This window comes from Strix uralensis, chromosome 15 (assembly GCF_047716275.1).
Source record: "Strix uralensis isolate ZFMK-TIS-50842 chromosome 15, bStrUra1, whole genome shotgun sequence".
Classification (NCBI taxonomy): Eukaryota; Metazoa; Chordata; class Aves; order Strigiformes; family Strigidae; genus Strix; species Strix uralensis.
The window spans coordinates 19607545-19620676 of record NC_133986.1 but is presented as its reverse complement, the minus strand read 5'-3'; the positions used below and the strand labels follow the sequence as shown (position 1 = coordinate 19620676).

The window sequence follows — 13132 nt, the reverse complement described above, 5'->3', positions numbered from 1 at the left end:
TAAATCCTCCAGAAATAGGCTTTTATGTAAAAGTAGATACCATTGCACACGTTATTCCACATACTGCTTCAAGTCAATAAAACAAGTCTTCTCCTTTTCATCTTCAGCAATCCTGAAGAGAAACTATGTATTGAAGACTCCAAAGGTAACTTTTCACCATCCTCACCTTTCATTGAGTGATGATAGGACTGAAACAACCCAACAACACATGTTACTGCAGGTGTATTGGTAATAGGACTCCAGCTAGCTAGCTAGCTCAATAGGTGGATGTGTGTACAGATATACTTTGATGAGCAAAATGCAGCCTTTGACCTGAAGAACTATCTAAAGGATAATCACAGGGAGGAAGTAGAGAGGTGTGAAATGTGGGATTCATCTCACCCAGGTAAATGCCACTTCTCCAGATTTATACTTCCTTGGAGTCAATGAAGATGGACAGAAAGTAGTCTGAAGCAGGCCATTCATGGTACCTGTTTTAATAAGCACCTTTAAAACAGGACAAATCTTGTAGAGGTGCTATTTCCTGTCTATTAAACTCATAATAAGCCTAGACAGCTAGATCATGAGAGACAAGTTTGTGTGCCTAAAGGTATGGTATCAGTTCATTCCCATATCTGGGAGAAACCACATCCCAAAATGCAGGGTGACCCAGCAGACAATACATCTTCAGTTTTGCTGATTTTGTTACAGTAATAGATATATTCCCTTGGGTTCCTGACTGCACATTCTCCAAAACCTGGAGGACTTCTCATAAATTTAAGTGAAATTGTTTATCACTGCACATTCCTCATTAGTAGATGGAAATGGCTGTGCAACACCTTCTGAGCCAGGGTTTTATCACTCAGCAAGGCAGTAATCCCAGTCACATTCCCTGCCAAGAGGGAACGCACCTGTGCTGTGTGAGGACAGTGCCAGTTCTGATGCTTTCACCAGCCAGTAATTCCTCTATGCATGCTAACTCCAAGAAACACCACCACCACCAACATAAATCCAACCCACTTTAAATAAATGAGGTAGACTCCCAGTGCAACTTCTCAAGTAGAAACTGAGAAAGTTTTTCAGCCAGGTAAATCATGTTTGATGATTAGTTACAGAAGGGTAAATTGAGAGTTTGGTTTTCTGTTTGTTTGTATTTACATTACAAGTGTCCCCTGTTACCATGGCATTTGCTTTTTTGGTGCCTCAGATTGCCTTTGCTGCTACCATGGAAAGACCTATGCCTTAAATGAAACTGTATACAGCCAAGTATATGGGACCGAGTGTGGTGATGCTGTCTGTGGCCCTAACGGAGAGATCATTAAAACACCCATCCCTTGCAGAACAGCATCCACACCAGCACAAGGTACTAGATTTATGAGAGGTTTGGTGGTGATTTTATGAATGTCTGTAATGGTAATAAGATTCCTCCATCTTGGAAAAAGACTCCTACTGCATGTCTATGTTAAGCACAGAATTTAAGGAAGCTGAAGGTTCAGGAACAAGGGTTCAGAGATTGTGGGTCTCATGGTGTTGACCAAAAGTGTAATTTGTATAGATTCTTGCTGTCAATGGGGTAAAGACAGAAGAGATATATTTGGCCATTTTTCAGTACAGCTTTTACAATAACTTTGGGCATATCACAGTTGACACTGGTGGCATTAGTCTCAGAATTTTATACTTCTAAACCTTGTTTTTCTCCTTCTTATGACCTATATCACACTGTGGTTCTTATTGTACTGTTTTCTGCGTTGGAATAAGTCAGTCTCAAATGGGTCACTGAAGCAAGAAAATAAAACTGCCTGGCTGTTTACTCCCTTCCCAAAAGAGAAGTTGCAGGGTGAAGGGGATGTGAATGAACTGAAAATAAGATGTAAAGAGAAATAAAGAAAAGGTGGAGTTTTGCCACATGGTTATAGCAAAGAAAAATAAGTGCATAAGAAAATGTGTATTATCCTGGTAGCAAATTATACAGAGGGGACAAGGAAAATTAAAAGTTATCTTCTCTACTCAAGGGAGTGGAGGGGCTAAAGACTTGATGGTGAGACCACGCATTTGGTATTTATTAAATGTGTTAACAAGTGGAATAAGAAGTATAATGGAGTAATAGCTAGGAAAGGAAGGACTACTGAAAGCAGAGTGTAGGTGGCATAGTAAAATGTCTAAATGAACTGTCTGTATTTAAACCAACAGATTCTTCGCAACAAGGCATTAAAAGGCAAAATGGAGTGTCACTGGAAATCACCTCTCCAAAGTCAGGTTAAGTCCTGCAGGATTAGAAAGTTCAGAGAAACCTTAAGTTGGAATGAATAAGTGACAGTAGAAGGGCGGTTTATTGTAGTCTGTATAGAAAAAAACTAACTAGAATGGGGAGTGTGTGTGCATTATTCTAGTAGCATACAGTGTAATAGAGAGAGTGTATACAAATACAGAGAGGATGGTTTTAGTGTGTACATGTACAGAATGTGGTGGGGGCATAAAAATGATTATTTTTTTCCTCTTTTTGTTATTGTAGAGAAAGTAATAGATGACATAGGGCTTGAAAGTAGAGTAGCAGAGGATTTGAATATTAATTTATTTCATTTCCTGCAGAACCACATATGCAACCTGTAACATCCGCACCTCCATCGTCAATGGTAGCCACTCCCTGCTTCTGCAATGACAATGGACAATTGATACAAATGGGTGAGAAACCAAGCAAATTTTTTTCTGCACCATTGCTGTGGGAAGATGTACTGTTAGATAAAGGTGCTTCAGCAAGTGCTCATTCAGCCTGCTGCAGTTACACTTTACCACAAGTTGTTACAACTTTGAACTGCAACTAACACCTTCAGAGCTACAACTCTCCCATACCCTATAACTTTGTCCTGGTTTGGATATCCGTGGTGTAAGGAAGCTTATACTAGATGCTACCTTTAGTGGACTCCAGCAAAAACCCTGAATTCCAAACTGCTGAACATGGGCTTGTAATCCACAGTCATATATCAAAAACAAAGGAGGGAAGACTCTTCTTCATGTCTTAGTAGCTCCCGAACCACCTATCTCCTGCTCTTTGTAAAGACCAGATGCAATCAGTGATGTATTCAGTATTCTCTCCTGTTTTACAATTCCCACTAATGTACTTAAGAGCACCTGTGGCCTTCCCTCAGCCTTTGCCATTTGGATGAATTGAGCCCTGGTTCAGTCACTGAATTCAAGGAGTTGCAGGCAGACAGTCACACCTGAATGTGGCCATGGGGTACAGGCAGACACAGCTAGCTAAATGCAGGGCTATGTGTCCAATCTGTGACCCACAGGCCTGGACAGTTACCATTTTCATGCACAGTCCCGCACTAACAGTTGGGTTTTGGCCTTGCAGGAGAAAATGTTTCTCTGCCAGTGAATGTATCAGGTCATTGTGCTTACTCCATTTGCAATGCATCGTGTCAGATTGAATTAATTTGGGCAGAGTGTAAAATTGGTCATGCTGAGGCCCTCAAGATCTGTGATCCAGACTCCAAAGCCTGTCCACCAACATCTTCTCCCAGTGCAACAAGCCAGGTTCCTGCTTCCACAGAGACTCCTGTGAGCGATTGTCTTGGGCTCATTCCTCCCAGAAAGGTGAGACACTTTTTCTTCAGTTACAGCATTGCCTACAGCCAAAATTTGGTGTTCTTTTCTGATGCTGGTAACTACTGCTACAGCTGGACTGTAGGTGTGGTTGAATTAGATGATTCAGATGATAGAGAAGTATACCAGAAGCCCCCAAATAATTGAGGGAATAACTTGAAGATTATTCTGTTCTCCTAAAACATCTAAATGATTGTATGTGGGCAGAACTACCTAAGCTGAAAAAAAGGTTAGGAAACCACATCTGGCAGTGTTCTATCATCAGAAGTGGTCAGGACCTTAATATTGAGTCCTATACAAAATGTTGTAGAACGGAATTAGATATCAAGGTTCTGTTGATTGTTATATGTTTCATATTGCCAAGTTTCTAGAGAAAGAGTAGATAGCAAATAAAGCCATGCTAGGCAATTAACTGAATGGAGCGTAGTAGCTGTGCGTGATTTTACAAGTTTTGTTACATTACTTTGTAATGTGCCTCTCCTCTTCTTATTCAATCCATCAATAGTTTAATGAAACATGGAATTTTGGAAACTGCCAGATTGCCACTTGCCTGGGACAAGGAAACAATATTAAACTGTCCAGTATGACTTGCCCTCCTCAGCAACTGAAACTCTGTGTCAATGGTTTCCCATTCACAAAACACTACGATGAAACTGGTTGCTGTGAAGTCTTTGAGTGTCAGTGTAAGTACTGCAGCAGGAGGCTTCCTGCAACTTGCGTTATGTTCAGCTGGGCCTTGAGAAACATAAGTCTATGTGGTCAACATCTATATTACGTTCATATTAATTCAGTAAGATGTAATGGAACAGAAATCCCATCTAAAAATTGGCTGTTAAGAGCAGATAAGTGTCCTTGCTAGGCTAAATTTTTGCCTGTCACTTTGTCTTCCAGGTATTTGCAGTGGATGGGGAAATGAGCATTATGTGACTTTTGACGGAACATATTATCATTTTAAAGAAAACTGCACCTATGTCCTTGTGAAGTCAATTCATCACAACTTCTGGATTCATATAGACAACTACTACTGTGGTGCTGTTGATGGAGCAATTTGTTCAATGTCCCTTCTCATTTTTCATTCCAACTCTGTTGTTATTCTGACACAAGCAATGGAACATGGAAAAGAAACAAACTTGGTAAAGTATTGTGTTAAAATGAATTGTCAATATTATTTCACTGTAGTTATATTACTCTACTGCCAACTGTCCTGTCAGGACAAAGGATGAAGCTTGTAAAAAATGGAATGGGTAGGAAATGCAATTACATTGCTTTCTCTCTCTTTTTTCCTTTGTGTCAACAAAAATTTGTATATTCTAAGAACTTGGGAAATTATCACATAATTTAAAATTGTGGTTTTCTTCCTGATGTGGGTATTCAAATATAAATTACAACATATTAAAAAGAAATCATACAGAACTGCTTAAATGACTGCATTTAACAGACTTCATTTGGTGCACCTGAGGTCTGAATTTGTGCTCCTCTACTTTCCAGTGGCACAAACCGGAAGGATGTCCATAGAAACCTTTTGTTTCTCTTATTTTCAGATTTTGTTTAATGGTAAGAAAGTTGTTCCAGACATTTCCAAGAATGGTATCACGATAACCAGTTCTGGCCTTTACGTCATAGTTGAAATACCTGAATTAGAAGTCTATGTCTCCTACAGTCGACTTACATTTTACATAAAACTCCCTTTCAGAATGTTTTATAACAGTACCATGGGACTGTGTGGTGAGTGTCGTCATCAGCTGACAGTAACAAATGCAATAAGTTTTCCGCCTTCTTTCTCTCATCCCCTTGTAAACATCTCTAAATGCTTGCAACTCCAATGATTTCTATTTCTCACTAATTTTGATAAATTTATCTCTGTTTGGTGGAAAGACTGTCAGGAGACAGAGTTTTAAGTCACTTTCTTTTGTTCTGTTCACAATCTGTTGGTGGATGGAGATAGGCTCTTTCTAAGCCCTTTCTCTTGATTATACCTACTCAGTATGGGAATATATGAAATCTGGAGAGTCCTGTGCTAGGCAGATCCATCTCAGTTGCTTTAGCCACCACGAGAAATGCATCAACCAACATGTCAGCTCTGGTTTTCATAAGTAACTGGCAAACTATTTCTTCTAGACTTATCTTCCTACAAAAAGTTCTTGTGAACTCATCCAGGACCCCACATGTTGTTACCTTCCCCCAGGGAGAACTTCCCTCCAGGTTTTCTCTACAAGTGTCTTCATCAGCATCAACTGTTCTCGAACTGTCACTTTGCTTCTATGTTGCTACCAGGTACCTGCACCAACCAGAAGTCTGATGATGCTATGAAGAGGAATGGTGAGGTTATCGAGTCCTTCAAAGACATGGCATTAGATTGGAAAGTCCCAGATCCTACCAACAGATACTGTAATCCAGGTGTCTTAGAACCAGCTGAGATTGAATATCATCAACACTGTGAGCCTTCCAATCTGTGTAAAATCATCTGGTAAGACAACTCCCAAAAGTGCCAGAAAAATAAGTCCACATGACAATTTTGTGATTCACTGCATGACTTGGGTGAACTGCTTATAGGACATGATGAAAATATGAAGACTAGTATACCTTGGAAAACTGAGCAGTGAACTGATACGTGTATGTTCCTGAGTTTGGCAGATATTTTCCAGCAGCGTCATCAAAATCAGTCCTCCGTTAGTAGTGTCTGTTGCTTGGCAGTCCCTCTGCCTGCCAGTTCTGGAGAAGCCAACCAGGAACTAGCTATAATTCAGTATCTGAAAGCTCTGGAGGAAAAGGAACACAGTCAGAATATAGTAAGCAAAGGTGTGTCTGTTTTTAAAATAATTTTGTGGTTTAAAACAGGATAGTCAAACATGCTGACGTAAAAATGTCAGCATATAGAAATATAGCTGTGAGCTGTGCAGGAGATTTTTCTTTGAAGTTATCAGGCCAACATAAAATTGCTTCTTTTCAAAGCATTGTAAAGAAAGGGAGGTAAAACTCATTCTTAAGCTGTATGCGTGTATTGCCTATCTGAGCAAATTGTAGTTGTATCTTTACCTTGAAGCTTTCTCTGGGTGGGGATGGGTTTGGTTCTGAGTTGAATTCTTCTTTGGAAGTAGCCCAAGGAAGTGAAATGCCATGTCTGTCTCCTTGCTTTGCAAAGGAACCTGACTGAGTGCCATGGTGTGATCCCCCCCCAGCCCTATTACGAGGCGTGTGTGGCCAGCGGGTGCTCCAAACAGCACCCCAGCACTGAGTGCCAGAGCATGCAGATGTACGCAGCCTTGTGCGGGCTCCACGGGGTCTGCGTGGACTGGAGGAGGCAGGCGAATGGGCAGTGTGGTAAGCCTGCGAAAGACCTGCTGGTGGTGAAGCAACTCCGGTCTGTTCTTTCCTCACCTACACACCTGTTTGTGTTCCTCAGGCTTCAATCTTTCCTGAGCTGCTCTGGGCCTGAGAGAAAGCAAGAACAAATCAGAGTGGTTGTTCCAGTCCAGAACTGGTGCAAAACAAGGGGGAAACGGGCCCATAGTCTCTCCTGAGCAGCTCTGCTGAGGAACCCTGTGTGCTACCTAGAGCTTCATCACTAGATGGCAACGCACAGCTTCTCTCCGCATGCTTTGCTCCGCTCGGGGGGACCCAGGGATTCAGGGGTACTGTCGCAACCACCTTGCTGAATCCACTGTCAGCTCTTGCTGAAGCTGCAGGGACACCCTCGCTGGGCAGGAGCCTGGGCTTTGTGGACCCATGGGGTGGGCTGCGTTAGCGTGCGTGGTTCCTCCATTGTGCATCAAAGGGTACACACGGGTCTGGGCTTTCTAACCTGTGCGTTGTAATGCTCCACAGAGGCCAGTTGTGCTCAGGATCAGGTCTACAAGCCATGTGGGGAAGCAAAAAGAAACACTTGCTTCAACAGGTGGGTCATTTCCTAAGGCACTTTTCAAGTCCATAATTTGAAAATCACCAAGGAAGGCTGGAAGTTCACATTCGCTTGGGATGGGTGTCTGATTGCCCTGGGGTACATTTCTGCCTCTCATTCATTCTTGTTTACATTGTAATTGTGCAGAGAAGTCGTTATGGACACCTTCAGCTCCCAAAATAACACACCAGTGTTTGTTGAGGGATGTTACTGCCCTGATAGAAAAATTCTGCTGAATGATCATGATGGCATTTGTGTTTCTGTCTGTGGTAAGAAATAATGTAAATGGTGGGATGGGAAGGGGAGATAAGAGCTTGGCTAGAAGTGCACATTAAGGCAGATGTTCTGGGTTCAGAGGAAACGGGGGAGACCTTGATACTGACTCTTTCTAGTTAGGCTGGGAATGTTTCAAATTGGCAGTTTCTGCCTGCTCTTATGCATAAAGTGCAACTTTCAAAAGAACGAAGAGGAGGATCTTTAAGATGTGACTTTGCACTCTGGATCTCTCTCCTTGTGACTGTTTCTCAGATTTCAAGACCTTCCTTCTATTTCTGTCATCCTGCTTCTGTTGTTTTCCCCAGTTCAGTTATCCCTAAAGGAATTTGTAATTCATTTTATAGGTTGTACTGCACAAGATGGGTCAGTGAAACAGGTAAGAAAAAGGAAAATACTGTCTTTATACTATAGCTGGGTGCTGCGACCTCCTGTAAAAATGACTGCATGAGTTTCTTCTTTTAATTCTAAGCTTCAATATCAATGAACTGCAATGACAGCGGGGAAGAAAACAGAAGATTTTATTAACTCCAGAACTTTATTAATCACTTGAGGTACAGAAGCAGAAATAGCAGTTTGTGGGAATCACTGTTTCCTGGTAGAACCAGGCTTCCCTTCTGGAAACATGTAAACCTGCAAAGGAAGGTAGCAGATAATAGCACTTTTTCTTACTGTTCCCTTCTCCTCCCTCTGGGATTTGAACTGTGATTTTCCTACATAATAAATTAGGACAACCCAGCCCTACACTGTCTTGCAACAGGCATCCATTAATATAATGTTGCTAGTTTTTGCTCTCTGAACAGTCCCTATTGTTTTCACAGCCTAGAGAGGCTTGGGAGCACAACTGTCAATACTGTGCTTGCGATGAAGCGACCTTGAATATCTCTTGCTTCCCCCGCCCTTGTGCTAAATCTCCACCTATCAACTGCACTAAAGAGGGATTTGTACGCAAAATAAAAACACGTCTGGATGACCCATGCTGCACAGAAACAGTCTGTGGTGAGTAGATAATTCAGATGTCATAATGTGGCATCATTTGCCTTTAGCAGCAATCCTCAACTGAGATCTGGTACCCCACAGGTACCAGATTCAAATAAACACACTGGAGTGGTCATTTCTTCCATCAGGAGCTCTTGTTATCAGCAGAGACCTCCTCTGGTCCAGCTTGTATTCTAAACCAGTGCCATGACCTGTCAGATATTTACATTGGAAAAACCCCCATGGATCACTGGGACCACCAGGTGTTTCACAGGACCCTCCGACTCTTCTCCCTTCTGAGAGGAGAGGGTGATCCTTGCACAGAGATCCATCCAGTAAGGGAGGATGTGCTCATCTTCCAGGTTCACCCAAGGCCTTCTGTGGAGGTTCTTGATATATGTTTGCCTTCACCTTTCCATTTGCACTCTCCAAGTCCAAAATGTCCACCATAGCACAGGACCTCCTCATCAGCCTGCTCCTAACCCTGGCCATTCCCAACACCTGTAGGAAGATGCAAGACAGGGAATCCTGGCAATGCTGGTGGGATGTTTTTCTGTTCCTCATCCCTTCATGCTGCCAGGCAGAGGTCCATTAGGCTCCTTGGATGCCTTGAGGGACCAGTGAGCACTGTCATGGTGTTTTGCCTTGCGTGCCCTAGCCTTTACATCTTTGGCTCTCATCTACTACCTCTTGATTTTTTTCACTCTCTGAGTCATTTACCTTTACTCCAACTTGTATGTCTCATTTCTCTGAAATGAGGGTGTTTGAGTTTTTTTGAGATGACATCCAGTGGGGAAGCAAAGCAGGAACAAGGGCCAGAAGTATATGTCCAGGGAAGAGCTTTACAATAGAGAAAGCTTAGAGATACTTCACCTGAATATGTCCCAAACTCCAAAAATGGGTGGTTCAAGAGTCATCTATTTCTAGATGATGCTTTGGCTTACTTTATCTCTGTTGTCTATTGCAGAATGTGATATAAAAGCCTGCATTATCAACAAAACAACATGTGACTTAGGCTTCCAACCAGTGGTTGCTATATCTGAGGACGGTTGTTGTCCTATCTTCTCTTGTAGTAAGTACCATGTTTCCTTAAGGTGTTTTATTTATTCCTTGAACTATTTATTTTTTTCTAAATGAGTCAAAATCATAAGCAGTAGTCTCTCACCTTCCCTCTCAGCCTTTACATTTGGAGGTTTATTTTGTGGAGGTACAGTAACTGCTGAAGGTTCTCTGTAGCTAGTATTCAAAGTTATGGATCAGATACTGAACGTCAGTTTCATTGAACCCTTCCACAAGCTCTGCTGCCAAATTATATTTCCAGATTGACATACCTGACCCAGCTTCCCATTGGCTCTGTTACTAGCAAGATGCTTAGCAATAAAGAAAGCCTCAACTAATTTCAAGTATAAGTAAAAAACCATGAGGTAAATAAATTTTTCCATATGGAAAATAGAGGATATAGAATTACCCTCCACTTCATACATAACATAGAATCATAGAATCACAGACTGGTTTGGGTTGGAAGGGACCTTAAAGATCACCCAGTTCCAAGCCCCCTGCCATGGGCAGGGACACCTTCCACTAGCCCAGGTTGCTCACAGCCCCGTCCAACCTGGCCTTGAACCCTTCCAGGGAGGGGGCAGCCACAGCTTCTCTGGGCAACCTGTGCCACGGCCTCACCACCCTCACAGTAAGAATTTCTTCCTTATATCTAATCTAAATCAACCCTCTTTCAGTTTAAAACCGTTACCCCTCACCCATCTCTACACCCCTGATCAAGAGTCCCTCCCCATCTTTCCTGTAGCCCCTTTAAGTACTGGGAGGCCGCTAAAAGGTCTCCCTGGAGCCTTCTCTTCTCCAGCTGAACACCCCCAACTCTCTCAGCCTGTCCTCACAGGGGAGGTGCTCCATCCCCCCGAGCATCTTCATGGCCTCCTCTGGCCCCGCTTGAGCAGGTCCGTGTCCTTCTGATGTTGGTGCCCCCAGAGCTGGACACAGCACTGCAGGGGGGTCTCATGAAAGCAGAGTACAGGGGCAGAATCCCCTCCCTCGACCTGCTAGCCACACTCCTCTTGATGCAGCCCAGGACACGGTTGGCTTTCTGGGCTGTGAATGCACATTGTTGGTCATAGTCAGTTTTCCACCCACTACTACTCCTAAGTCCTTCTCAGGGCTGTTCTCTGAGCAGATGTTACATGTGGGCTTCCAAGTAACACTTAGCACCATGTATTTTTTCCCCCTCCTTTTGAGCAGGCTATTAAGGCTAGTGAATAAACCTAGTTCTACTCTTTGTCTCCTCTAAATCACTCACAATTCAGAGATGAGTATAGTAACTGTTTATATCACTCCTAGCACATCCTTTTCATTTTATTTTTTCTTACAGTACCTAAAGGTGTATGTGTTTCTGAAGGAGTTGAATTTAAGGTAGGTCTTCTTCCAGACACTTCTTTCCACAGGTTAATGCTGCCTGAGACAGAGTTTCCTGAAATTGTTATTGTCAACACTCACATAAAAAACAGGATTTAGAATGACCTGTAATTTTTCCCTGCCAGTAGTCTTATGTACTATTAGAAACATTACTGAATAAATAATGCTAGAGGCCAGTAGCTTGCTTAGAGATTTTACCTGTGTTTTAGAGTTGAGAAGTTAGATTTGTGATTGAATACAAATTTTAAATCTCATTGGATGTTGTAAGATTAATTACTAGGTCAAACTGAGTGAAAATTGGTGCATGGAATATATGAGATAACATAATAACTCAGTTAATGTGATTGATGCACTTGGGAGTGTCAGCCTTGTGTTTGTTTTGTGATACTGACAGTGTGAGGTTTTAGAGATCTGGAGGTATTCATTTCAGGAAGTCCTTCCAAAAATAAATCCCAGACAGAAGCATTCATAGTCCAGGGGATCTATGTTTATTCTAGAACCCAGTGAATTCTTGCCATGGCCTGTCTCCTCTCTCCTCTGTATTTCCAGCCTGGGGCAATGGTGCCTAAAAGCTCTTGTGAGGACTGTGTTTGCACAGATGAGCAGGACGTTGTGACACGGACCAACCACATCCAGTGTGTTCCAGTGAAATGCCAAACCACCTGCCAGCAGGTCAGCGCTGCATGCTCAGCCTCCCCGACCACAAACAATGGCTGCTGAGGGGATGTACTATAAAACTGGGATAGTATAACTGCTTCCTCGCTGAAAGATAGCGGGATACAATCTTCTACTATATTTTTTGCAAATTCCTTTTTAGGGTGCTGGTTACTTTTGCTCTAGCAAATTTAGAGGTCGCTCTTGGAAAGATGCCCTGAGGGAGAATGATTGCGAACCTGTTAAAGAGAAGTCCAACTGCTGAAAGACAGTGTTTGTGTCGTTCTGTTGGTGTTGCCCATTGTCCACCCAAAAATTCAGGTTGTGAAGAAACTCCACGGTGGTTTATATGTTTCCAGACAGAGTCAGCTGAGAGTCTGCACACAAGCTGTTCAGTCTATTACCGAATGTAAGAAAAGAGTGGTTTCTTTTCCATTCTTGCCCAGTTAAGGCCAAACCCACCACCAATCCTAAAAATGGATAAAACCATTATTCTTTATCCTGAAGCCAGCCACACCCTCCAAGAGACCAATGGATACCTAAAACACAGGGGAGGAAATAACTGATGCATGATCTTCACATATCTGACAGCAGCAATTCTTGTGGATAATCATATCAGACCAAGCACTGGTGGTATATTGTGCAAGTAATCATCTGCTGAATTAATTTACTTGGCCTGACTTGTGTGTTAGCCCAAAGAAGAATAGACAGTGACAATGTCTTCATGGTAAATGAAGGGCCCAGAAGTCACTATTCAATAAGAGAAAGAAATTTTCATCTTTGATTGTCAGACTTAAAGTTGTTCCAACAGGTTTCTAAAGACAACAGAAATGAAACCAGAAGGTTGGCTCATTTCCTCTGTCATCTCCAGTGTGGCTTTGATCCAAAGTTGCTTCATGAACAAGACAACAGATAACATGGCTAAATGGAAATATTATTCCCACAGGGTTTCCGCTACGTGGAAGAGGAGGGCCAGTGCTGCAGCCAGTGTCAGCAAGTGGCGTGTGTGGCAAATTTTCCATTTGGCAATGTGACCATTGAGGTAAGCTCTCCCTTGCTCTGCACAGACAGCTGAATTATCAAAAAGACCTCAGCATTTTTGAACTAGTGTCATACATTTTGAGGCTGAGAAGACCTGTAGGAGATTTAAAAATGTCTGTATTTCCAAAGTAAATGTAGATGTTTATACAGCTGCTCTCTGCTGTGTGCATCTCACAGGCACCACTGTGTTGAAAATTACACATCTCTGTCAGGAATGGAAATCATGTTACACCCCCACCTCCTGACATGCAACAGAAAGAAAGAATTTGGAGGGAA

At 42.4% G+C, this 13132-nt stretch overlaps 1 protein-coding gene across 2 annotated transcripts in view; it reads left to right on the top strand.

Annotated features, from left to right (window-relative positions):
* Positions 1–13132, top strand: part of LOC141950002 (mucin-5B) — a 45930-nt gene that overhangs the window by 29060 nt on the left and 3738 nt on the right. Inside the window, exons 27-44 of one of the 2 annotated variants that reach the window (XM_074884265.1) lie at positions 108–145; positions 1187–1342; positions 2170–2235; positions 2569–2661; positions 3335–3576; positions 4091–4268; positions 4477–4718; positions 5127–5310; positions 5860–6052; positions 6728–6906; positions 7411–7480; positions 7631–7752; positions 8104–8135; positions 8578–8755; positions 9702–9806; positions 11118–11158; positions 11711–11833; positions 12762–12857. In XM_074884265.1, the coding sequence (XP_074740366.1) occupies positions 108–145; positions 1187–1342; positions 2170–2235; positions 2569–2661; positions 3335–3576; positions 4091–4268; positions 4477–4718; positions 5127–5310; positions 5860–6052; positions 6728–6906; positions 7411–7480; positions 7631–7752; positions 8104–8135; positions 8578–8755; positions 9702–9806; positions 11118–11158; positions 11711–11833; positions 12762–12857 (2338 nt within the window). The remainder of the gene's footprint in view (positions 1–107; positions 146–1186; positions 1343–2169; positions 2236–2568; positions 2662–3334; positions 3577–4090; positions 4269–4476; positions 4719–5126; positions 5311–5859; positions 6053–6727; positions 6907–7410; positions 7481–7630; positions 7753–8103; positions 8136–8577; positions 8756–9701; positions 9807–11117; positions 11159–11710; positions 11834–12761; positions 12858–13132) is intronic. The other variant, XM_074884266.1, reaches the window with a different exon arrangement.